The sequence below is a fragment of the Papio anubis genome, chromosome 7, assembly GCF_008728515.1.
Source record: "Papio anubis isolate 15944 chromosome 7, Panubis1.0, whole genome shotgun sequence".
Lineage (NCBI taxonomy): Eukaryota > Metazoa > Chordata > Mammalia > Primates > Cercopithecidae > Papio > Papio anubis.
Window position 1 is genome coordinate 116,775,263 of NC_044982.1, and position 26,128 is coordinate 116,801,390.

At 47.1% G+C, this 26,128-nt stretch overlaps 1 protein-coding gene across 4 annotated transcripts in view; it reads left to right on the top strand.

The window, feature by feature from the left end:
- The first annotated feature begins 9,349 nt into the window (after positions 1 to 9,349).
- The window catches only part of CELF6 (CUGBP Elav-like family member 6), a 36,812-nt gene continuing 20,033 nt past the window's right edge, over positions 9,350 to 26,128 (top strand). For 3 of the 4 annotated variants that reach the window (XM_003901149.3, XM_009210547.2, XM_009210548.2), the window contains exons 1-2: positions 10,729 to 11,057; positions 14,742 to 14,824. In XM_003901149.3, coding sequence (XP_003901198.1) covers positions 10,796 to 11,057; positions 14,742 to 14,824 — 345 coding nt within the window. In that variant the 5' untranslated portion in view covers positions 10,729 to 10,795. Of the gene's footprint in view, positions 11,058 to 14,741; positions 14,825 to 26,128 lie in introns of all 4 variants that reach the window. The other variant, XM_021940677.2, reaches the window with a different exon arrangement.

The window sequence follows — 26,128 nt, forward strand, 5'->3', positions numbered from 1 at the left end:
TTCTTCTTTTTATTTTATTTATTTATTTTTTTTTTTGGAGATGGAGTCTCACGCTGTCGCACAGGCTGGAGTGCAGTGGTGCGATCTCGGCTCACTGCAACCTCCACCTCCCACGTTCAAGCGATTCTCCTGCCTCAGCTTCCAGAGTAGCTTATTAACCAATACACTTCTGAATAAGACATAGGCCAAAGAAAAGACTCAAAACTAGCCTGGGCAACATAGTGATACCCCATTTCTAAAAAATAAATAAATAATAATAATAAATTAGCTGGGTGTGGCACATACTTGTGGTCCCAGCTACTCGGGAAGCTGAGGTGGGAGGATCACTTGAGCCCAGGCAGTCAAGGCTGCAGTGAGCTACTGTGATGGTTAATATCGAGTGTCAACTTGATTGGATTGAAGGATGCAAAGTATTGTTCCTCTGTATGTCTGTGAGGATGTTGCCAAAGGAGATTAACAAGTCAGACTCATCCTCATTCCAGTGGTCACAATCTAATCAGCTGCCAGTGCAGCTGGAATAAAGCAGGCAGAAGAAAGTGGAAGGACAGACTGGCTGAGTCTTCTGGTCTTCGTCTTTCTTCTGTGCTGGATGCTTCCTGCCTTCAAACATCGGACTCCAAGTTCTTCAGCTTTTGGACTCTTGGACTTAAGTGGTTTGCGAGGGACTCTATGGCCATCGGCCACAGACTGAAGGCTGCACTGTCAGTTTCCCTCTTTTGAGGTTTTGGGACTCAGACTGGCTCCTTGCTCCTCAGGTTGCAGACGACCTATTGTAGGACTTCATCTTGCGATCGTGTGAGTCAATACTCCTTAATAAACTCCCTTTCATATATACATCTGTCCTATTAGTCCTGGCCCTCTAGAGAACTCTAACTAATACAGCGATGATCATGCCACTGCACTCTAGCCTGGGTGACAGAGTGAGACCCCACCTCAAAAAAGAAAAAAGAAAAGAAAAAGACTCGAGAAATTTTGAAAATATTTTAAACTAAATGAAAACGATACAACTTATTAAAATTTGTGGGATGTAGTAAAAGCAATGCTCCAAGAGAAACCTGTAGCATTGAATGTATATATTCCAAAGGGAGAAATACTCTTTATTTTCTGTTTTCAATTTCATTGATTTCTGTTCTAATTTTTAAAGTTCTGGAGATATTGGAGTGGTCTGAACTTTATAAGATCTTGGGGCTAACAAATCAACACTTCCTACCAAGACAAAGCCCAAATAGAGGAGAAACTGCTGGCAGTAGAATCCAAATAGAACTTGGCAGAGACAATAAGGGAAGAAAAAAAAGAGAAGGTCCAGATAGAAGTAGGTGGAGTAGTAGAGGATGCCTGTCTCAGGAGTCAAAGATTATATTTGTATCACCCATTTTAAGAAAGGTAAAGGAAACTCTAAAGCTTTGAAGCTAGAAAAGCTATTCTTGGCTGGGCGTGGTGGCTCATGCCTGAAATCCCAGCACATTGGGAGGCCAAAGCGGGCAGATCACTTAAGGTCAGGAGTTCGAGACCAGCCTGGTCAACATGGTCAAAAAAGAAAAATTAGCTGAGTGTGGTGGCGGGCACCTGTAATCCCAGCTACTCAACAGGCTGAGGCAGGAGAACCACTTGAACCTAGGAGATGGAGGTTTCAGTGAGCCGAGATCGCGCCACTGCACTCCAGCCTGGGTGACAGAGTGAGACTCCATCACAAAAAAAAAAAAAAAAAGAAAAGAAAAAGACTATTCTTCCTATTGCTCTTTCTAAACAGAACAACTCATTGCACTTAAAAATGACCAATTAGGTCAGGCGCGGTGGCTCACCCCTGTAATCCCAGCACTTCGGGAGGCCAAGGCAGGTGGATCACCTGAGGTCAGGAGTTCAAGACCAGCTTTTCCAACATGGCAAAATCCCATCTCCACTAAGAATACAAAATTAGCCAGGTGTATAGTAGCGTGCGCCTGTAATCCCAGCTACTTGGGGAGCTGAGGCAGGAGAATCGCTTGAACCTGGGAGGCGGAGGTTGCAGTGAGCCGAGGTCATGCCACTACACTCCAGAGCGAAACTCTATCTCAAAAAAAAAAAAAGCAATTAAAACTACTCAATTGAAGTCCATACATAAAAAAGGAAGATAGGGAATAATACCATAATGTCCCTATTGACAATGAAAACATGACAGAAAGATTTACCCTTAAAACAAAAGAAAACCATTAAGAAAAGAAAAGGGACTATGAAAAATAAATATAAGAATTAGAAAAATTTGGCCGGGCATGGTGGCTCAAGCCTGTAATCCCAGCACTTTCGGAGGCCGAGACGGGCGGATCACGAGGTCAGGAGAGCGAGACCATCTTGGCTGACACGGTGAAACCCCGTCTCTACTAAAAAATACAAAAAACTAGCCAGGCGAGGTGGCGGGCACCTGTAGTCCCAGCTACTCGGGAGGCTGAGGCAGGAGAATGGCGTGAACCCGGGAGGCGGAGCTTGCAGTGAGCTGAGATCCGGCCACTGCACTCCAGCCTGGGCGACAGAGCGAGAATCCGTCTCAAAAAAATAAATAAATAAAATAAAAAAAGAATTAGAAAAATTCAAAAATGTGATGATTGGAAAAAATAAGATGTTTAAAAGTGAGGTTATAGAACTCAGGAGGGAATTAGAATAAATGAAAAGTTATTTCAGAAATAAAGTCTATTCTAGAAGTTTCACAACTCTAGAAAAAATCCAAAAATGACAATGGATAATACCTTCAGACAAACAGAAGATTAAATGGGGGTGATCTGCCCTCTTTGGCCTCCCAAAGTGTTGGGATTACAAGTGTGAGCCACCGCACCCGGCCATGGAGGATTTAAAAAAAAAAAAATTAAAGAAGAAAGAGATAAAAAAGGATTTGGGAGAAAGTGATTTAAAAAAAACAACAACAAAACAAAACAAGATAGGCAGAAGATCTAACATATGTATGATAGGATTTCCTGAAGAGGAAAGGGAAAGCAACAGAACAGAACATATACTAAAACTATACTTTCATACTTTTTTTTTTTTTTGAGAGGGAGTCTTGCAGTCTTGTTCTGCCTCCAGGCTGGAGGGCAGTGGCGTAATCTTGGCTCACTACAACCTCTGCCTCCTGAATTCAAGCGATTCTCCTACCTCAGCCTCCCAAGTAGCTGGGATTACAGGCGCCCACCACCACGCCCTGCTAATTTTTGTATTTTTAGTGGAGACGGCGTTTCACCATATTGGCCAAGCTGGTCTTGAACTCCTGACCTCAAGTGATCCACCCACCATGGCCTCCCAAAGAGCTGGGATTACAGGCAAAAGCCACCGTGCCCGGCCTAACAGTTTTGTTTTGTTTTTTTCCTGAAATAAAAAGGCTTCAAACTACGGGTTGAATAGAAACACATGTACCTGGGGAGAACAAACCCAGAATGGCCAACACCTGAAGAGATGACAACATGTTCAGTGCCAGTGCTGGGGCCATGTTATGCAAATGAACCAAAGATGACCTCTGTATATTGGCCCTATGTTGTTTACTTCTTCAGAGCAGGCTGAGACCCATTAGCTCAAAAGCCCATTGGCACCAAACTCAAATTTTTACATATCCAACTATTTTAAATTTAGCCCAACTAGAATGGCCTTCAGCATTGTTGTGATTTAGGCTGAGATAGCTAGACCTTTATAATCCTGTATTAATCAGTCATTGAATTTGGACTGCCCTGGGAAGGAGCATGACCTTGAGGCAAACTCTGAAGGGGACAGCACTCCCCTAAACTATAACAACACATTGTTCACTGAAGGGTTGGGGGAAAGGAGGTCCTGACCATCACATCACAATGGCAGCACATCACACCACATGGGAGAGAGAAAATAACTGAGGAAACAATGCCTGACAATCCTCTAGAATTCAGGGAAAACATAAATGTGTAGATTTAGAAAGCACAAGACATTTTAAGCAATTAAACACATCCTTGTAAAAGTGAAGATTGCCAAAAGAAATCAAAAGATCTTAAGAGCAGTCAGGGAAACACTAAGTACCTGCAAATTGACTGCCAGTTGATGTCTCATAAGCAAAAATGGAAACCAAAGTATGGTGAAATAATATCTTCAAAGTAAAAGTAAGAGAAAATAATTGTAATTATATATTTACTAAGTTATTATTCAAGAAGTGACTCGAAATAAAGAATTTCCAGATAAGCAAAGCAGAGCTTATCACCAACAGTCTCTTGACTAAAGGAAGTTCTAGAGCAGTAATTCTTAAGCTTGCTTCCACACACATTGGATTCAACAAGGGAGCTTTAAAACATGCTGATGTCGGCCGGGCGCGGTGGCTCAAGCCTGTAATCCCAGCACTTTGGGAGGCCGAGACGGGTGGATCACGAGGTCGGGAGATCGAGACCATCCTGGCTAACACGGTAAAACCCCGTCTCTACTAAAAAAATACAAAAAACTAGCCAGGCGAGGTGGCGGGCGCCTGTAGTCCCAGCTACTCGGGAGGCTGAGGCAGGAGAATGGCGTGAACCCGGGAGGCGGAGCTTGCAGTGAGCTGAGATCCGGCCACTGCACTCCAGCCTGGGCGACAGAGCGAGACTCCGTCTCAAAAAAAAAAAAAAAAAAAAAAAAAAAAAAAAAAAAAACATGCTGATGCCTGAGTCCTACCCCAGCAATTCTGATTCAACTAGTCTAGGCTATGGATGTAACAAGGCCCCTTCTCCCACCTGCCATCAAGGTGTCATCAGAGAATGTCAAACGAGGAACTAGGACTTGTATACCCACCCAGCATTAACAGATACGAGCCTTATGGGTTCAGTGGAGACCACATGGGACTCTTCTCCCTTCTTGATAGAGTAACATCATAGGAGTCTCTAATTGGAAGCTTTCACTCCCGCCCAGCAGTAATGAGGCCACCTTCCCTTTCATTCGAGGTGGTTTCAGCAGAGACCTAGTAGGAAACCTTAACTTCCACCCTTATCTCACAATAACAAGGTAGTGTCCTTGTTTCCTCACTAGTTGGGGGTCAAAGAAGGCCTGCTAAACATGTTTAAATTAGATATAACATTTAAATAAGATCTAGAGTCTCATAATAAAATACCCAAAATGTTCAGGAATCAATTGAAAATCTCTCATTATACTAAGAATCGAGAAACTCTCAACTTTAATGAGAAAAGTCAATCAATAGGCATCAACACTGAGATGACACACATATTAGAATTATCTGTCAAGAATTTTTAAGCAGCCATCATGAAATGCATCATAAGCAATTGCAAACACACTTGAAACAAATGGAAAAATAGAAAGTCTTAGAAAAAAATAGAAAATGTAAATGAAGACCACATGGAAATTTGTTTTTTTCAGAGTCTCGCTCTGTTGCCCAGATGGGAGTGCAGTGGTATGATCTTGGCTCATTGCAACCTCCACCTCCTGGTTCAAGCTATTCTCCTGCCTCAGTCCCCCAAGTAGCTGGGACTACAGGCACATGCTGCCACACCCAGCTAATTTTTATATTTTTAAGAGAGACAGGGTTTCATCATGTTGACCAGGCTGGTCTCGAACTCCTGACCTCAGGTGATCTGCCTGCCTCAGCCTCCCAAAGTGCTGGGATTACAGGTGTGAGCCACCAAACCTGGTCCACAAGGAAATTTTAGAATTAAAAAATACAACCAAGGCCGGGCGCGGTGGCTCACGCCTGTAATCCCAGCACTTTGGGAGGCCGAGGCGGGCGGATCACAAGGTCAGGAGATCGAGACCACAGTGAAACCCCGTCTCTAGTAAAAATACAAAAAAATTAGCCGGGCGCGGTGGTGGGCGCCTGTAGTCCCAGCTACTCAGGAGGCTGAGGCAGGAGAATGGTGTGAACCCGGGAGGCGGAGCTTGCAGTGAGCCGAGATCGCGCCACTGCACTCCAGCCTGGGCCACAGCGCGAGACTCCGTCTCAAAAAAAATAAAAAAAAATAAAAAAATAAAAAAAAAAATAAAAAAAAAAATAAAAAATACAACCAAAATGAAAAACTCAATGGATTCAATGCCAGAGTAGAGAATGATAGAGGAAAGCATCAGTGAACTTGAAGATAGAACAATAGAACTTACCCAATCTGAACAACAGAGAGAAAATAGACTTAAAAGAAAATAGATAGAATCTCAGGGACCTATGGGATTATAACAAAAGATCTAACACTCCTGTCATGGAGAGAGAGGAGAGGGGAGATGGGCTTAAAAAGTACTTGAAGAAATAGTGGCTGAAAACTGTTCTAATTTAGTGAAAGATGTAAAGCTACAGATTAAAGAAACAAAGTGAGCCCCAAACAGGATAAAGCCAAAGAAATCCATATCAGGACACATGATAATCAAACTTCTGAAATTTAAAGACAAACATAGAATTGAGAAAGAGATGACAATATCTTATGTATAAGAGAAAAACAGGATCTCTCATCAGATACTACAAAGGCCAGAAAGAAGTGGCACATTTTTCAAGCGATGAAAGAAAAGAACTGTCAAACCAAAATTCAATATCCAGCAAAAGTATCCTTCAGAAATGGAGGGGAGATCGAGACATTCTCAGATGAAGGAACACTTAGAGAATCTGTCACCAACATAACTACTCTAAAAGAATGGCTAAAGGAAGTTCTTAAAATGTAAAGGAAATGATAAAAGAAGGAATCTTGAACTATCAGAAAGGAAGAAAAAACAACTGAAAGAAGGAAAATATGGGTAAATGCCATAGACTTTAATGCTTCTGGAGTTTTTTTATAAATGGTGATTGGATAACATTGTCTAAAGTGGTTCTGAAATATATAGAGGAAGTACTTAAGATAATTATAAATGGGGGAGGATAAAGGGACTTAACAGTAGGTAAGATTTCTACACTTCACTCAAACTGGCAAAATGTCAATACCAGTAGACTGTGATAAGCTATGTATGTATAGAATAAGAAACACTTTATCCACAAGAGCACAGGAAAAACAAAACAGAAATGAACCAGGTGTAGTGGCTCAAGCCTGTAATCATAGCTGCTTGGGAGGCTAAGTTGGAAAGATTGAGGCCAGGAGTTTGAGACCATTATGGGCAACATAGCAAGACCCCATCTCTAAAAACAAGAAGAAAGATAAAGCAAAGAGAAATGAAGAACAGAGGCAACAAAAAGAAAACAAAAAATTAAGTGACAGTCTTAGGCCCTAACATACCAATAATTACATTAAATGTAAATGTTAATTAAATGTAAATGTAAATTACAGACTCATACCTGTAATGCCAATAATTACATTAAATGTAAATGGTCTAAATATGTCAACTAAGACAAAGATTGGTAGCATGGACTTTAAAAAAATGACCCAATTATATGCTGTCTAAAATCAACTCACTTAAATACAACTATATAGGTAGCTTGAAAGTAAAAGGATAGAAAAAGGTTTATTTTGCAAAGATTAATCAAAAGAAAACATAAATGGCTATATTAATATCAAAGTAACTCTCCATGCAAAAAGTTTACCAAGAACAGAGTGACATTACATAATAATAAAAGTATCAATTCACCAAGGCATCACAGTTTTTAATGTTTATGCCCCAAATGACAGAGCTACAGAATATGTGAGGCAAAAACTAATGGAACTGAAAGGAGAAATAGACAAATCCACAATTACAATTGAAGCCTTCAACACCTTTCTCTCAACAATTGATAAAACTATTAGACAAAATCAGCAAGCATATAGGGCCGGGCACAGTGGCTCTCACTTGTAATCCCAGCACTTTGGGAGGCTGAGGTAGGCAGATCACTTGAAGTCAGGAGGTCAAGACCAGCCTGGTCAACATGGTGAAACTGCATCTCTACTAAAAATACAAGGCTGGGCTGGGCGCGGTGGCTCAAGCCTGTAATCCCAGCACTTTGGGAGGCTGAGATGGGTGGATCACGAGGTCAGGAGATCAAGACCATCCTGGCTAACACGGTGAGGCAGGAGAATGGCATAAACCTGGGAGGCGGAGCTTGCAGTGAGCTGAGATTGGGCCATTGCACTCCAGCCTGGGCAACACAGCAAGACTCCGTCTCAAAAAAAAAAAAAAAATTTACATAGGACTGAATGAAAATGAAATGTTCCAGTAACCCATTTCATGGTCAACTTATTACAAGGAGTAACTTTCTATTAAAGGAGAAAAATGATTTATTTTATTTTATTTATTCATTTAGTAAAAATGGGGTTTTGCCATGTTGGCCAGGCTGGTCTCAAACTCCTGATCTCAAGCAATCCACCCACCTCGGCCTCCCGAAGTGCTGGGATTACAGGTGTGAGCCACCACATCCTGCCAGAAAAATAATTTTTGAAAATCATAATTTGCTGCAGCATTTTTTTTTTTTTTTTTTTTTTTTTTTGAGATGGAGTCTCACTCTATCACCCAGGCTGGAGTGCAGTGACACGATCCCGGCTCATTGCAACCTCCACCTCCTGGGTTCAAGCGATTCTTCTGCCTCAGCCTCCAGAGTAGCAGGATCCGGCCACCAATCCTGGCTAATTTTTGTATTTTTAGTAGAGATGGGATATTGTCATGTTGGCCAGACTGGTCTCGAACTCCTGACCTCAAGTGATCTGCCCGCCTTGGCCTCCCAAAGTGCTGGGATTACAGGTGTCAGTCACCACGCTCAGCCAGAAAAATAAATGATTTAAAAATCATGATTTGCTTCTGAATTGAGTATTGTTTTAAGAACTTTTTGATGATTCCAGTTGCTACTGCTGGTCTCGCGCAGTTTCTTAGAATAGTCGATGGACACAAGTTACGTTAAAATCTCTATTAAGCCAGGTGCAGTGGCAGACTCTTGTAATCCCAGCACTCTGGGGCACCAAGGTGAGTGGATCACTTGAGCTCAGGAGTTCTAGACAAGCCTGGGCAGAATGGTGAAACCCCCCTGCCGGGCGCGGTGGCTCAAGCCTGTAATCCCAGCACTTTGGGAGGCCGAGGCGGGCGGATCACGAGGTCAGGAGATCGAGACCATCCTGGCTAACATGGTGAAACCCCGTCTCTACTAAAAATACAAAAAACTAGCCGGGCGTGGTGGCGGGCGCCTGTAGTCCCAGCTACTCGGAGGCTGAGGCAGGAGAATGGCCTGAACCTGGGAGGCGGAGCTTGCAGTGAGCCGAGATCGCGCCACTGCACTCCAGCCTGGGTGACACAGCGCGAGACTCCGTCTCAAAAAAAAAAAAAAAAAAAAAAAAGAATGGTGAAACCCCAGTCTCTAGCACACACACAAAAAAAGTTAGCCAGGCATGGTAGCGTGCACCTGTCATCCCAGCTATTCGGGAGGCTTAGGTGGGAGGATCACTTGAACTCAGGAGGTTGAGGTTGCAGTGATCTTAGATCGCACTACTGCACTCCAGCCTGGGTGACAGAATGAGAACCTATTAAAAAAAAAAAAAAAAAAGGAAATCTCTATTAAAAAATTAGCAATTTTACTGAAAGAGGCATGAAAAATACATTATGGAATAAATATATAATTTATGAAGTATGCATCTTTGTCCAAACATTGTTTTACTACTTTGTGCAAACATCACTGATCCATGAAGAGAATACCTAGACATGTGCAAGAGTAATAAAATTCCGTCAGCTCTGATATTTTGCCAACTTTCAGTCATATAAAAAGCGTAGCTGTATGTGTGTCTTTCATTTTCGTAATTCTGAACCTGTATTTGTGAAAATAAGAGGGGAACATATTTAACAAATTGTAATTTGATTTGTATCTTTTAAATATTTAGACACACAGTATGTCGATTTCCATTTCTTCTTTTGCGCTGGGCCCAACAAATGTTGGGGTGGGCCTGGCCCTAACCTGCTCGACCCTCAGAACCTCAGCTTCCTTTTCCGGAAAAAGAGAACACTCCTGAACTCACCGAACTGGGATGAACCCGGCACCTGGTGCATAACGGGTTTTGAGTAAATACGGCTAAGTTCCCTCACTCTCCTAAGGAGGAATCCGTGTTCAAGGAGTGTTTAAGGGGTTTTTATTTTATTCTTTCTTTCTTTTTAAGGCTGCAAGGGAGACGAACGTGTTTGAGGCTCAGGGGTAAGAAAGTGGTTAAAGACACCAAAGACAGAGATGTGTGATGGGGCGGGGTGGGATTGGCTCCGAGGGACTGGCTTGATAGTGGGAATGGAGAAGAGGAATCCCCATCCACCCCCGCAGGAAACGCTCCAGCCTTTGGAGGTGTGTGTGCTTGCGTGTGCCTGTGTATGCCAGTGTGTGCAGTGGGGGTTAGCTCCAACTCTGGCAGACACCATCACGCATGACGAAGCTGCTTCCCCTCACGCGGCCCAAGGCGCACACGCGCGATCCACGGCCACGCCCGCACACACTCGACACACACAGGGCATTCGAGGGTCCGGTTGCCATGGCAAGCAGGAGCGCGTGAGCCCAGCCGCCCCTCCCGCCCCCGGCGAGCCCAGTCAACTCCCACTCTGATTGGCCGTGCTTCCTTATTATGCAAATCATTTGCGTAGACTCGGCGGCCAGCTGTCTGACGTCACCAAGCACGGGGGCTGGGGCTCGGGGCTCGGCTCCGGGAGAGCTCGGGCGGGAGCCCAGAGAGAGCCGCACGGGGACCTCAAGCCAGACCCCAGCGTCCCGCCGCCACCTCGGCCCGGGCCCGCCCCGCCCCGGCCCCGCCCCTTTCCAGCCCGCCCCACCCCCTCTACGCCCCTCCACCCGGACCCCGCCCCCTGGGCAGCCCCCCCGCCCTCTCCGCCCGGGCCCCGCCCCCTCCCCCTGGCCCTCGCCACCGGTCCAGGGAGGGGACGGCGGGACAGGCGGGACCGGTGGGACCAGCGGGAGGGCGGACAGGGCGGGGACATGGCCGCGGCGCCGGGAGGGTCAGCGCAGCCCGCTGGCCCCGGCCCGCGCCTGGGTTTCAGCACCGCGGACAGCGGCGTCGGCATGAGCGGGCTACATCCTGGCCCCGCCGTGCCCATGAAGGACCACGACGCCATCAAGCTCTTCGTGGGGCAGATCCCGCGGGGCTTGGACGAGCAGGACCTCAAGCCGCTGTTCGAGGAGTTCGGCCGCATCTACGAGCTGACGGTGCTGAAGGACCGGCTCACCGGCCTCCACAAAGGTGCGCGGGGTCAGCCCAGCCCAGCCCAACCCCAGTCCGATTAGAGTGTGGCCCGACCCCAGCCCTGCCCCAGCCCTAGCCCTGCCGAGAGCCAGTCCAACACCAGTCCAACATCAGCCCCACCTCAGCCCAGCCCCCTTCCCAGATCACAGAATTTTCTCTCTGACATCCTCCCTCTGATTATCACTGTGGTCCCCTAACATGTTCTCCACTCTAACCTCCAAATTCCTGGCCTCCACCTCTCACATCCCAGCAGTCCCTGCCTTTCAGTTGGACCTCTCCTCCACCTCTCCCATCAGACCTAAAATTCCGGAATTTGAAAACTTACTCCACCTTCTAGATCTCGAATACCCTCAATTTCCCAAACCCTGAACCCAAACATTCCTGAATCCTCCAACTGGTGGTGCCTCACTCAGGCCTAACCACTCACATGCATATCTTGGACTTGCACCCCTCCTTCTGGCCTCCTAGTCCAGCCATCCCCCTCAAGAGCCTTCTTTTGACTCTCAGACTGCCAACCTAAAGCACTGGAGACCCAAACCCTCCCCTTCTTCAGAACCCAGACCTGTCTAACACAAAATCCAATGCTCTCAGTTCCAAATAACCCTTCATGTTCAACAACAGCCCCAATCTTTCCTGCCCTTCACCAGAATCCCAATGCTCTCCATCTCTTCTGATTCCAGGTCAGAACCCTGACCTCAGCTGGGAACTCCTGCCACCCTGTGTCCCTTTCCTCTTGGATCTCCCTCAGCTGAATCCACACTTCTTTCCTTCTCTAATCCCCCCACTCCTGTGCCTCTTCTTTGCTCCTCCCCAATCCTCTTTATGGCCTCCTTCTTTCCCTCCCTCACAGGCTGGTCACAATCCAGACCCATTCTCAGGGTGAGTCAGGCTGAAGAGACAGAAGGAGATCTTCTCCCCGCCCTTTCTAGAGAGACACAGGCACCACGGTTCGGCCACACCCCTTTCTTCCTGTAGAGAGAGGGAGGAGGCTTGTTTACATGCAGAAAAGTCTGGCCAGGCAGGGCTGGAGTAAGAGAGCCAGAGACACATGTCATACATGGGCAGGAGAAGGGGAGATGATTTGAGAAGAAACTCTCTTATATCCTCCCCCTGCACCACCACCATGCTGTGGTTTCACATTTTTGCTGGGAAAGAGTCACCAACTATCCTCCACGATCTTCCTAAGAGAGGAGTGGTGGGCCTTGGGTAACAGCTAAAGGTACATTCCTAAGGACTGAGAGCTGGAATCAGACTGCCACCTCTTCAACTGGGAGGCCTTGCGGGGTTCCTCGGCACACTAATGTAGGCACTTCGAGAAAATGCCAATAGAAGGGCTAGGACCATCCGGCTAGGAGTACAGCTTCCACCCTTTGGGGTGGGGTTGTGTTAATGGGTGTGTGAAAGAACAATACCACACCATCTAGATTCCTTCTAATGCACTCCCACTACCTGCCTGTCTGTCCATCCCTCTATAGCAACTCATTTTCTTATTTTTAGACATTGATTTCAGTATGTAAGTACAAAGCTAATCTTTGTAGGCCATCTGTACAATAAGGGAAGTGTATAGAATACCCTTAAATCTCACTCTTCTCACTATCAAGAGTCTCTGAACTGTTCCCTCATCCTCTCTCTTTTCATTTAGCTCTAATTCTGCCTGTTACTTTCATTCATCTGTCTCTCAAACCATGCTTCCCTGTCTTTTCTTCCCCTCATTCTTCCACCCTCCATCCTGGCTAGTCCACATGGGGCTTCTTTAGGCAGCAACTGGGCCCCTGAGCCTTTCAGACAGGCAACCCTGCCCGATTTGGATGTCGGGTGATATGGGTTGGTGGCAAAAGACACAGCAGGGATGTAAGTGGAATCAGGTGTTTGGTGATTTATTTCCAAACTAAATCAAAACTCTCCAAGGCAAGTGTTGCCTTCCAAGATGATTGTGGAGGGTCTCCAAGTCAACATCTTCCTCATCCTCCCCCCAGCAACAGTGACTCATTTTCCTTTTGATGGCTGGATACCGAGGCAGGCAGCCACTTGTTACCCAAGTGCTTTGAAAACAACCCCAGCTTGGGAGTTAAGACATTCCAAATCCTGCCCTGCCACTGACCCACTCTCTGGGCTTCAGTTTCCCTGTTGATATGGTAAGAGTTTTGCTCAGTTCTCTAAGTTCCCTTTACCTCAATGAATGGCCGACAATAAACCCATCTGAAGGGGGCAGCACTGTAGAAGAGGCCAGAAAAAAAATGGTTCCATTTGCCTTTCTAATCTGCTGAGGTCTAAGTGGAAATCTGCCCCAAGTTCCTAATGGCTCACCATATCCACTTTCTCCTCCTTCAGTCGTTCTCCCTCCTACACTCATAAGGCTCCTTTTGAAAACAGATCTTATCTCACAGATCTGCTTAAAACCCTTTAAAGTGGCTCTCCATTGCTCTTAGGAAAAAGTTCAAAATCTGACTGAGGCCCACAAGGCTACATATGACTTGATTCCTGCATACCTCACTAGCCACTCTGCCCCCATGCACCAGCCTCCAGTCACACTAACCTTCTATCCATTTCCCCAACACACCAAATTCTTGATTCAGCCTTCATATATTCTTTTCCCGCTGTCTGAAATAATCACTGTCCCTTTCATCACCTGATTGTTAAGGACTCAGTGTTCTTGTTCTTGAGGACTCAGTGCCTTCTTTGAGACATTACTCAACCCTTTGGACTCGTTTAGGGGCCCCTCATGATTTGTCTAATCTCCATGAGGGCAGGGAATGTGTCTGTCTTGTTGCCACTCTATCCCCAAGCTCATCAAAAGGCCCCACCATAATAAGTAAGTGTTCAATAAATATTTTCTGAATGAATGAGTGCTCTTTGGCTGTTGGAAAGGAGGAGAGTGCTGCTTCAGTGCTTCCTAGCAGGCTACAGGTCCTGAGGCTGAACAAAGAGAGGGCTGAACTTGACACTTTGGCTCAACCTAGACCTCTTCGCTGCCCCATATCTGCTGGCCCTTTTAGAGGAGCCAGATTTGGGGCACAATAACTCTTTAAGAAGCCCTACCTCAAAGCCCTAGGAGGGTTGACAGATCAAAATCCTTGAACAGGATTAGGGGGTCCCTGGAAACTACCACCTATGGGAAGCCCTTAAACCAATCCCATCTTCTAAGTCTCAAATCAATCCATTCCCCAGCTTCAAACTTAGGGAAGGGAGATATGGAAAAGAGCTGGGAGGTGCTGGGGTTGGCCCCCAATCCTTCTTTTACTCTTTTGCCTCCTCCCATCTGAAACTGAGTTGGGAAGGAATTGAGGCTGATCCTGGGAGACTCCATGAGTCTAAACCCAAAAAGGAGGGGGAAGTCTGGGTTAAAGATGATGATAAAGCTGCTTAGGGAGGTTTAACCCCAACAGGACTTATGACTGGAGTGGGGAGGGGAGATATGGGATTGTCTGCACATGTGACTGGGTGTGGGTGCATATGTTCTCTGGGCAGGATGCCAGGAGCAAATGAAAGTGAGCCTGGGACACTGGTCCCCAGGCACATGAAGCCCCTCTCTCCAGGGGTGGGAGGCAGAGAAGGCTTCTCAGAAAGCAGAGTTCTTGTTTAAAGGAGAGTGGCCTTAAGTTTGTCAACTTAGTAGGGTATTTCAAAGAAGAATAGCTGGGGGTTTCAGGAAACCCCCTGAGCCAGCCTCTTCCTCCTCAGGCTGTGCCTTCCTCACCTACTGCGCCCGGGACTCTGCTCTCAAGGCCCAGAGTGCACTGCACGAGCAGAAGACCCTGCCAGGGGTAAGTTCTCCAGGTTGGGGGGTGGGAATCACCTCAGGCTGGGGACAGTGCCCTGTGTGCATGCCAAAGCAGCGTGTGGCGGCTGGGTTGGGACCAAGAACTAGAAGCAGAATCATCTTTCTAGAAGAGGGCTTCCTATACCCTGAACAGCAACAAATTCTTTGTTACATCCAATCTTCTCACTCAAAAAAGGGGCTCAAGATCCTTGGGCCAGGCGCTCCACCTATATTTAGGAGAGGCATCAGTGTTGTGGGCTAAGCTAGAATTTATTCACCCTGGCTAAAATTATGGCTTTGGGTGTCACTTGTCACTGGTGTGAGCAGGTATTCAGATAGATGGGGTAGAGGTTCTGCTGGACTGGTATCCCTTTTTCTCTAGGGTCTTTGCTGGCACTTCTCTCTAGTCCTTTTCCTGTAATGGTTTTGTTTTGTTTTGTTTTGTTTTTTGGTGCCTTGACTCACTAGGATTGTCTTCCCTCCCTCCACACTGCAAACACTTGGCTAAAGTTAGGGGAGACCTGATTCTACAGGCAGCTAGGCTTGTAGGCACCAGTGGTACCTGGTCTGGTCTTGGCCAATGCATAATCACTCAACAAGAGGCAAGTTGGGACCTACTGACCATGTGGTAGAATGAAGGGGTGATCGTTAGTAATTAGCATGGGTTTACCAAGAGCAAGTCATGCTGTACAGCCTTGTTTTCTCTTGTCCAAGAAGTGGTGTGTCTAGAACAGAGCACTATTTAAATGCCATTAACAGGCCAAACTTGGGACTATGTCCAGTTCTGGGCCTCAGATTTAAGAGAGTCATTTGCCTACAAGAACGAGATGAGGATAAAGTTGGCCAGGCGCGGTGGCTCTTGCCTGTAATCTCAGCACTTTGGGGGTCCAAGGCGGGTGGATCACCAGATCAGGAGATGGAGACCATCCTGCCTAACACAGTGAAACCCTGTCTCTACTAAAAACATACAAAAAAATTAGCCAGGTGTGGTGGTAGGCACCTGTAGTCCCAGCTACTCGGGAGGCTGAGACAGGAGAATGGCGTGAACCCAGGAGGCGGAGCTTGCAGTGAGCCTAGATTGTGCCACTGCACTCCAGCCTGGGCGACAGAGTGAGACTCCATCTCAAAAAAAAAAAAAAAAAAAACGAGAGATGAGGATGAAGTAAAGGCACAAGATATATTTGGAATAATAGGAGGAGTTGGGATGATTTAACTGGAGAAGATAGGGCTTACAGGGACTTTAAAAAGGAGGCATCATAAGCTAATAATTAAAAATACTGGTTTTTGAGGCTGATTGTGGTGGCTCACACCTGTAATCCTAGCACTTTGGGAGGCCAAGGCGGGCAGATCACCTAAGATCAGGAGTTCGAGACCAGCCTGGCCTCCATGGCGAAACCCTGTCTCTACTAAAAATACAAAAACCAGCTGGACATGGCAGATGCCTGTAGTTCCAGCTACTTGGGAGGCTGAGGCAGGAGAATCGCTTGAACATGGGAGGCGGAGGTCGCAGTAAGCCAACATCATGCCACTGCACTCCAGCTTGGGCAACAGAGTGAGACTCAGTCTCAAAAACAAACAAACACACACACACACACACATACACACAACCCACTGGATTTGAATCCTAGCTCTGCCATTTGTCAGTTCTGTGTCTCTGGGCACGTTTCTTGGACTCCTGAGCTTCAGTTTCTTTAGATATGAGGACTGGGTTATACTAATACCTAGCTCACTTGGCTGTAGTGAGGATTACTTGAGGCTTAGCAAGTGCCTGGCACAGAGTAAGATCTCAATAAGTACTACTGTTGGGGTTGGGGTAACTACCTTCAGATTCTAGAAGAGGGGTTTAGTTTTCTATGAGTGGCCCCAGAAGGCAAGATTCAGATCAGTTAATATAAGAAACAGACACTGATTTCAGCTCAGTATAAAGAAGTCACTTCTCTGAATTGGAGCTGCCAAGCAATGGAGCAAGCTTCACCAAGAGCTAATCAAGCTGTTAATGGGGTGACAGCTCCTAGAACCAATCACAGTAACTGAAGCACCTTGAGCCTCACTTTTGGGGACTAAGTGCCAAGTAACACCAACTTGTCACCATCACTGATCCTCTGTACGCAAGCTCCTGAGTCAGAGAGACCTGCGTGTGAACCCAGGTCCCACCACTCACTAGCTTTGTGACTTTGGGCAAGTCTTTACTGCTAAGCCTAAGTTTCCTCATCTGTAAAGTTAAACTCATAGGGTTGTTGTCATGGTTAAATGAGCTAAGTCATTAAGTGAACTAAAGTACTCAATTCTGTTCTTGGCAGAAAATAAGCACTTAATACGAGTTAGCTGGTGGTAGTAGTGATAGTAACAGTAATAGTAACAGCAGCATTAGTAGGAGTAGGAGTAGAACTCATCATTCATCTAACCATGGGAGCAAATGACTTCTGCTGCTAGAACTGAGAGTCAATGAGACAAGCTGTAACATTCCATGTGGGAAACAGCATGGTAAAGGTGCAGACACAGATGGAACAGGTGGGTGTGAAATGCAGCTGGCACTGTGGGGGAGGCCCACATGAGCATGGAGGGAAGCTGGAGGGAAGATCTACAGAGGGCAGCAGTTGAAGATGAAACTTTGAATGCCGGGCTTTGCCCTGAAAGGAAATGGGAGGCCCCCCCCCCGAAAAATTAAGATAAACTTTGGGAGGGAAAACATCTCTCTTCTACAAGACACAGGGCTCTGCTAGATAAGGGGCACCTGAAGAGCTCCAGGAGGCCAAGGGTACCTGAGATAAGGGCTATGACGCCCTTAGAGTACTGCGAGGATTTCTGGAGGAGAAAAGCAAATAATAGTAATGAGCATTTGTTGATACTAGTCTTCCTACCACTTTACACAGTATAAGTCATTTAATCCTCCATAAAGAAGGTTGTTTGTTTGTATTTGAGACAGAGTCTCGTGATGTTGCCCAGGCTGGAGTGCAGTGCCGTGACCTTGACTCATTGCAACCTCCACCTCCCGGGTTTAAGCAATTCTCCTGCCTGAGCCTCCTGAGTAGCTGGGATTACAGGTGTACACCACCGTGCCCAACTAATTTTTGTAATTTTAGTAGAGATGAGGTTTCACCATGTTGGCCAGGCTAGTCTTGAACTTCTGGCCTCAAGTGATCCACCCACCTTGGCTTCCGAAAGTGCTGGGATTACAGGCATGAGCCACTGTGCCAGGCCTAAATAAGGTATTGTTATTGGCATTCCCATTTTACAGGTGAGAAAACTAAGTCATAAGAATCAAGTGACTTGCCCAAGGTCATATAGTTAATAATGGGAGTATCTGGACTTTGGGCCCAGTTAATCTGGCCCTAGAACTCATTCACTTAACCACTGTACTGTGACCTGAGACAACTAGGTAGCAGACAGAGGTCTTAGGTTCTGGAGAGAATGGTGACTGGGGACATCTTCCCCCTCTCACTGTTCCATCTGCAGGTCTCCAACATGGCCTAGCTTCCTCTGATACTGTCAGCATTGGCTTTATTCGCCCTCTCCAGCTTAACAAAGTGAAAATTAATATTTAATTATTCTCCTAAATGAAAATCAATGGCTGTGTTGGCCAGCCCCAGCAATGCCTGTGCCATCAATCTTTCCTCTGGGCCTGCCAGGGACAGCAGCAACTTTAGTCACCTGGCCTTAGGCCCACCAGCATGGAGGGAGGAGTGCCCAGCTCTCTGCTGCCACTGGGTCCTGAGCACAGCTGCCACCTGCTGGAGAAGCAGAGACAAGACTTTAATCGGAATTCCTGCTGGCATCAGACAGGACTGTCACCATGGGACCAGAAAAGGCTGGGTCAGCCCCCAGAGAGAAAAGTCTGAAACCCCAGGGGAAATTTCATAGTTTGTTTTTTTTTTTGGGGGGGGGGTTTGAGACACAGTCTCATTCTGTCGCCCAGGCTGCAGTGCAGTAGTGCCATCTCAGCTCACTGCAACCTCCTCCTCCAGGGTTCAAGTGATTCTCCTGCCTCAGCCTCCCAAGTAGCTGGGATTACAGGCACCCGCCACCACGCCTGGCTAATTTTTTTTTTTTGTATTTTTAGTACAGACAGGGTTTCACAATGTTGGTCAGGCTGGTTTTGAACTCCTGACCTCAAGTGATCTGCCCGCCTCAGCCTCTCAAAGTGTTAGGATTACGTGAGCCACCACTCCCGGCCAAGAATGTCATGGATTCTGATGGACTGACACCTTCTCTTGCTTGGCTCCTCTCCATTTGTCCCCTGACACGTTCTGTCCCTGTGAAAGCTTGCCTCACTATTTGAGAACTCCTTCAAACCTCGGTTGATCTGTCCCACCTGGCTCCCACCTCCTGCAGCCTCTTCCTGATGAAGCCAGAATTCCTTCTTTTAGCCTCACTTTATGCTCCAGAATCCACCTGAAGAGGGTAAGGCCTAGCCTCAGCCCCATTTCTGGGATGCAGAAGCTGCCTCCCTATTTGTTTATCTCCCTGTTCCTGACTTCCCTTCCTTTGGGAAGGCATCCCTTCAAACACTGTGAAGGAGGCAGATGTTACTGAGTAGGGAAGTGCATTTGGTTTTGCAAGTTGTGCCCTGCACAAAACAGCTTGGGTGCAGAGGGCAGATGGGGGCAAAAATCCAGCCATGCTCTATTGACCAAGTCATGCTCATTATTTCAAGGCTTTGTCAGCCCAGAGGAAAAAGCACATTTTTTCTCATTCATCCCAGGGCTGGGGAGTGCCTTTTTATAATTTACAGAAAGGCACTGCGTGTGCTAGCAACCACTTCATGAATGAGTCTGAGTCTTTGCCCTCAAGATGCTTCTCAAAAATGAGCCTCATTGCATCTCACTCAGGCATACATCTGGGCAAGTAAAAGAGAGACTTTTACTTGGGGAGGGAGTCCCAGAGTCAAACCATAAAGGAAAAGGCCGAGTGCGATGGTTCACACCTGTAATCCCAGCACTTTGGGAGGCCGAGGTGGGCAGATCACTTGAGGTCAAGAGTTTGAGACCAGCCTGGCCACCATGGTGAAACCCCGTCTCAACTAAAAATACAAAAATACAAAATAAAAATAAGTAAATAAGTGAAAAAAGAATAAAAAGAAATGGGAAGGGAGTAGATGCTTTGCAGAGGAGATGTTATCTGAGCTGAATCAGGATCATATTTTATCATATTAGAGGATCTAGAAACCTAAAAGACAAGAAATTCTGGGGGCAGTGTGAACACTGGCAGGGAAGGTGTCTAGCAAAGATGGCTAAGGCTCCACATGAGTAGAGAGAATCGTGCATGTTGGGCAGCAGTGGAAGCAAGACTCACAAGTTTTGACAACCAGTCTTAGAATCTTGGGCTTTAACAGGAGGCTTGCAATGGGGGAACAGAGGTGGATTTTAAGCAGAGAAGAGTAAGAGACTAGTTTCAAAAGATTACTCTGGGCCAGGCATAGTGGCTCATGCCTGTAATCTCAGCACTTTGGAGGATCGCTGAGCCCAAAAGTTTGAGACCAGCCTGGACAACATAGTGAGACCCCATCTCTACAAAAATTTTTCAAAAATTAGCCAGGTGTGGTGGTGTGCACCTGTAATCCCAGCTACTTGGGAGGCTGAGGTGGGAGGGTTGCTTGAGCCCTGGAGGTCGAGGCTGTAGTGAGCTAACTGCACTACAGCCAGAACGAGATCCTGTCTCAAAAAAAAAAAAAAAAGAAACAAAAAAAAAAGATTACTCTGGCTATGGTGTGAAGAAGGTTGGGTTGGAAAGGAAGCAACACTGGAGGCTGGATTACCCTTCAGTGCAGTGTTGCTTGAGTGCAGATGAATGGTGATGCTGGCCTAGAGCTGGAGATAAGCCAGGAAAGGAGAGGAGAGGTTAGATTTCAGAGCTGTTCAGGATATCCACATAGATTCTGGAACCCATGGGACTTGACAGTGGATTGAATTAGAGGAGGGGGTGGGGTAAAACAAAGTACTAAAAATGATGAAGTTTGACTTCCACTCTGCCCTGCACCTCCTGACACCTTTCCCAGACCTACCAGTGTTCCCTTCCTCAAGAAGGTTCTAATAACTATCTTCCCATGGAATGGGGAGTGCTGAGGTTGTGAGTGCTGAGTGAAAAGAATAGTTGGCATCAGGGCAGAAGAGTCTGAAAAGGGCGATGCTGAGCCCAAATGGAGGAATTTTAGACAAGTCAGGGCAGAGAGTTAGGTAGGGTCTTGCTCTCCCTTCTGCTCACTGGGCCAGAAGGTCCAGGGCCCTGTGCGTGTCTGTGCTGCCTCTAACCTTCCCCACTCCATTGCCTGGAATAGGTTGTTCTCTCTGACATTCTATCCCTTGAATTCCCCTCCAGGGCTGGGCTCTGAAGCAGACATGGGCCTGGACTCCATCTGGGAAATTCTTAAGGGAACAGGTGCTCAGCCAGGGCAAGAGCTCACCTGAAGTCCCAGGACAAGTTTTGGCCCAGGAGGCAATGTCCTCTTTTCCTCAAGGGGAACTCCTGATTACCTCATCTCACTGCCATGTCCCTCCTCTGTCCATGGCAGGAACAAGGTATATACAATCGGTTGCCCAGGAAGCTCATGGGGGCAGCTCTCTTTCTCCTCCAGCCACACATAACATACCTAAATCCCAGGTGTCCTCCATCACCACTGCTCTGTGGGGACTGAAGGCTCAGAGCCCTGCTCTCCTCGAGTCTGTTCTTATTCTCTTGGGTTCCTCCCCTGGGAAGGAGGAACCCAAGAGGTTCATCCTTGTACCCCCAAACTCCCAAACTCCCACCTTCCCCAACTCCCAAGCTATGAGTCTGAGAGTCAGCCAATATGACCTCTTCTTCCCAGGTCCACATATCCAGTAGAACTATAGTCCAGTTAATTCTTCCTATAAATCTGTTAAATCTGTTCATTTCTTTCTATCCAGGTCACACTCACCTCTCACCTGTGCCTCTGATCTTCTTTCCTCTAATCACTCATTTTCCAATCCTTTCTCCACATAGTGTCAGCTTATGGGATCCTTCATAAGACAAAACCGACTAGATGATTTCCCTACTTAAAACTCTTTCCTGGCTGGTCATAGCGGTTCACACCTGTAATCCCAGCACTTTGAAAGGATGAGGTCCAAGGATCGCTTGAGCCCAGGAGTTCAAGACCAGCCTGAGCAAGATAGTGAGACCCAGTCTCTACAAAAAATAAAAAAATTAGCTGGGCATAGTGGCACGTACCTGTATTCCCAGCTATTTGGGAGGCTGAAGTGGAATAATCGCTTAGCCCAAGATTTGGAGTTTGTATTGAGCTATGATGGTGCCACTGTACTCCAGCCTGGGCAGCAGAGTAAGACCACAGGTCAGGAGTTTGAGACCAGCCTGGCCAACATGGTGAAACCCTGTCTCTACTAAAAATACAAAAATTAGCTGGGTGTGGTGGCAGGTGTCTGTAATCCCAGCTATTCAGGAGGCTGAGGCAGGAGAATTGCTTGAACCTGGGAGGTGGAGATTGCAGTGAGCCGAGACGACACCACTTCACTCCAGCCTAGGTGACAGAGTGAGACTCAGTCTCCAAAATAAATAAATAAATAAATAAAAATGTTTTAAAAAAATTTTTAAATCCTTCCCTTCCCTGGATCCTCATTGCCTTTGAAATATAACAAAGTCAAAGTCAAAATTCCTTGATGCGGTTTTCACAGCCTTCCCTAATCTGGCCCTTGCCTACCTCTCATTTAACAACAATAACAACAACAACAACAACAACAACAACAACAAAAAACCCTGCCAGGTGCGGTGGCTCACGCCTGTAACCCCAGCACTTTGGGAGGCCGAGGCAGGTGGATCACCTGAGGTCGGGAGTTCAAGTCCAACCTGACCAATATGGAGAAACCCTGTCTTTACTAAAAATACAAAATTAGCCGGGCATGGTGGCGCATGCCTGTAATCCCAGCTACTCAGGAGGCTGAGGCAGGAGACTTGCTTGAATTTGGAGGCAGAGGTTTCAGTGAGGCGAGATTATGCCATTGCACTCCAGCCTGGGCAACAAGAGTGAAACTCTGTCTCAAAAAAAACAATAACTTTTTATATCTGAGGTATCTACTGAGATCTAGCAATTGTCATTGTCGTCACAACTCTGCAAGGTAAGATCATGATTCCCCCTTTACTAATGTGGATATTGAGGCTCAGAGACCTTAGAGAAGCAAGTGATAGAGCCAGGATTGAAATCCACATCTATCTGCTAGGAAGCAATTTGCTCTCCCCTGGCTACTGCCATGCCAGGTGCTCACCAGAAACTTTGCTCTTTCAGACTTGCAGCTCCCTGTCCATACCCTACCCATTCAGCATGCTCAGCTACCACTCCTACCTCTCCTATTATCTCTACATGGCCAATGACCCCAGTCCTGCAAGGCTCAGGTCAAACATTGCCTCTTCTATGCAGCTTTCCTGAGTCAAATTCTTCAGCTGGAGTCTGCCTCTTCCACAGCACTTGACCTTGCACTCCCTTGAGGCCCTGGTCCCTCTGTGCCTCACTATTTGTGTTCATGCCTTAAGAATGGAGTTGAGCAGCACTCCAATGCAAAAATCATGGGCTTCAGCCTCAGACAGACCTGGGGATAAATCCCAGCTCAACCACTTACCCACCATGTGATCTTAGACAAGTGATTTCACCTCCCTCAGCCTCAGCTTTCTCATCTATGATATGGGGACACTCGTATTCCCTTGCAGAGTGGTTGGAAGGATTTAGAGACAATGAAGAGTCCCAGGAAGGGCCTGGCACAGAGTGGGCTCTCAGGAAATGGTGACATTATCTTCCCCTCTGTGGGCCTATGACAAGAGAATCCCCATACAGATCATCACCGTCTCCCATGAAGAGATGCCCGGGGCTCGTCACAGAGTACAGGAAATGCTGGCAGCATGCCTGAGTGGTGGAAGGTCTAGGTCAGGTCCAGAGGAGAACATGTGTGTACCACCCGATGCCCACTCTCTGTTGAAGGGTGGTGAAGTGGGTGGGAGGAGAGAAGGGGGTGTCCCCCAGAGCACCATCTCCCAGGAAACCCAGCCAGGGAGGAAGCTGCCATGGAAACTGCTGCTGTCACGTGTGCTCGTCACTCTAGGTTCCAGAGAGAAATTCTCAGGATCTATTTAAGAACTAATAAAATAATGATGGTTTTGCTCACCCTCACTGGCCCCCACCCCAGGCTTCTACTCTTCTGGCCTTCTTCCCTACCAGGCTCCTCCCTGCCTCTCCTGCACCTGCTTCCTGACCCTATATCTCCTCTTTTCCTTCCCCTCTCCTCCAGTAACTCTTTTTCCTTGCCCCTTTCTAGGACTGTCTTTCTCTCACATCATTTCTGTCTGCCGGTGTTTCTTCATCTCTCCCTGTGTCTCTGCTCTCCATGGCTCTGTCTCTTGGTCTCTCCTCCACAATCACAGGTGGCCATGCCCAGGGACGGGTCCTGTCCTCCTGGTCCCTAGTCCAGGCCAGTCCAGACCTGTCAAGTTCGCCCTGATCTGCTTGGATTGATCTGTCATCCCCTCTAGACTGCAACCTGAGTCCTGTCGGTGTCTCGGCCCCCACCCACAGCCTGGTACACTGCAGGTGCTCCACCACCAGCGGGTGGGTGTGTCAGAGCCCTGGGTGGGAGGGGAGTTGCGCTGGTTCAGGCTTGGCCTGTTTTCCTGTCCTTTTTTTTTTTTTTTTTTTGTAAGCCCTCCCTGCCCCTCCCACCCCCAAATTTGATCCAAAGGAAATTGCTCAACTGTGACTGCCAGGGCGTTACCATGGTTACTGGGTAGCACTTGTGGCTATGGTAACAGGAAGCTGCCTGTTGTCTCGGCAACGAGCATATTGGTAAGGGATGGAGTGGCCCCTGATTGGTGCAGAAGCAGAACATTTCCTGAGGGGAGGGGGTCAGATCATCACCTTCTCAGGCCAGATGGGCATCAGTACCCCTTCCTCCATGAACGGGAAGGCCGCTGTTTTTTCCTCCCGGCACTCAGCTGCCTGCCCCCCAACAATAATTCCTCACCTCCCACGCACCCAGCTCTTGGCAGTTTACAAAGACCTTTTGCGTGCCCATTACCTCATGTGATCCCCACAACACCCATGAGAGGAAGGTGAGATGGGGATTCAATCATGAATTCACCCAGGGTGGTTGGGGGATGGGAATGTGGGGGGGATATACTGAAATCACCTAGGAGCATTTTCAAATTATACAATCCCCCAACTTAAGAGCCTCATCTGGTTCCTTGGTGATTTTTATCTACACCTCATCAGGAACCCCTAAATTGAAAGGTGAAGTTGGTGGGAGTGGGGAAGGGATGGAAGGAGAAGTCAAGCTGCTTTCCAGGCTTATAACTTGGGCGACTGGGAGGATCAGGTTGGGGCAAAAAAAAAATCAGCTCTTGTTTGGGTGTGTTGAGTGAAGGCGCCCGTGGGACTTTCTAGTGGGGATGTCCAGCAGGCAGCTGGTAACATGGCTCTGAAGCTCAGAAGAGAATGCAGGCTGGAGACACAGAGCTCTAAGTCAACCCTGTGTGGAGAGGAGCTGAGGCTGTGGGTGTGGACAAGACTATCCAAGAAAAGTAGGAAGAACCAGACAAAAAGGGCTGAGAATGGCACCTTGGAAAACTCCAGCATCCTCAGGGAAGGGGACCCCAGGGAGGGGATGAAGCGGGTGAGCGTGGAGACTCTGGTGATACAGCAGCTTGGGGAATGTTTTCCTCATTCGAAAAATTGAATCTGGCCGGGCGCAGTGGCTCACGCCTATAATCCCAGCACTTTGGGAGGCCGAGGTGGGCGAATCACTTGAGGTCAGGAGTTCGAGACTAACTTGGCCAACATGGAGAAACCCTGTCTCTACTAAAAATACAAAAATCAGCCGGGCCTGGTGGCACGTGCCTGTAATTTCAGCTACACAGGAGAAAAAGAAAAATTGAATCTGGGAAAGGATGGCTTACTTAGAGTCATACAACTATTAAATGACAAGTTGAGGGCAGATAGCACTGAGTCTGATTCCCAGACTATTTCATCTAAATGACACATAGCATGATAGTCTCCATTTTAGACATAAAACACAAATCTGCAGTATCAGTTCTACCCTCCTTCCCAATTCTCTCATGCAAAGCCTTTAAGTAAGTCCAGAAGCCAAAGGGACAGGCCTCACATAGCCCCTGCCCAGAGCCCCAGGCAGAAAAGTCTCTTTAGACGCTTCATTCCATCTTGTGCTTACCACTAAGTTCCTGTCACCCATCCCTACCAGTTTCAGCACCTTCTAAATTCCTGGGTTTAAGGAAGGAATCTTGGAGAAAATCTGTAATCCCAGTGTGGAAGTGATGGAGTGCAGAGTTCAAAGGGGCTAGA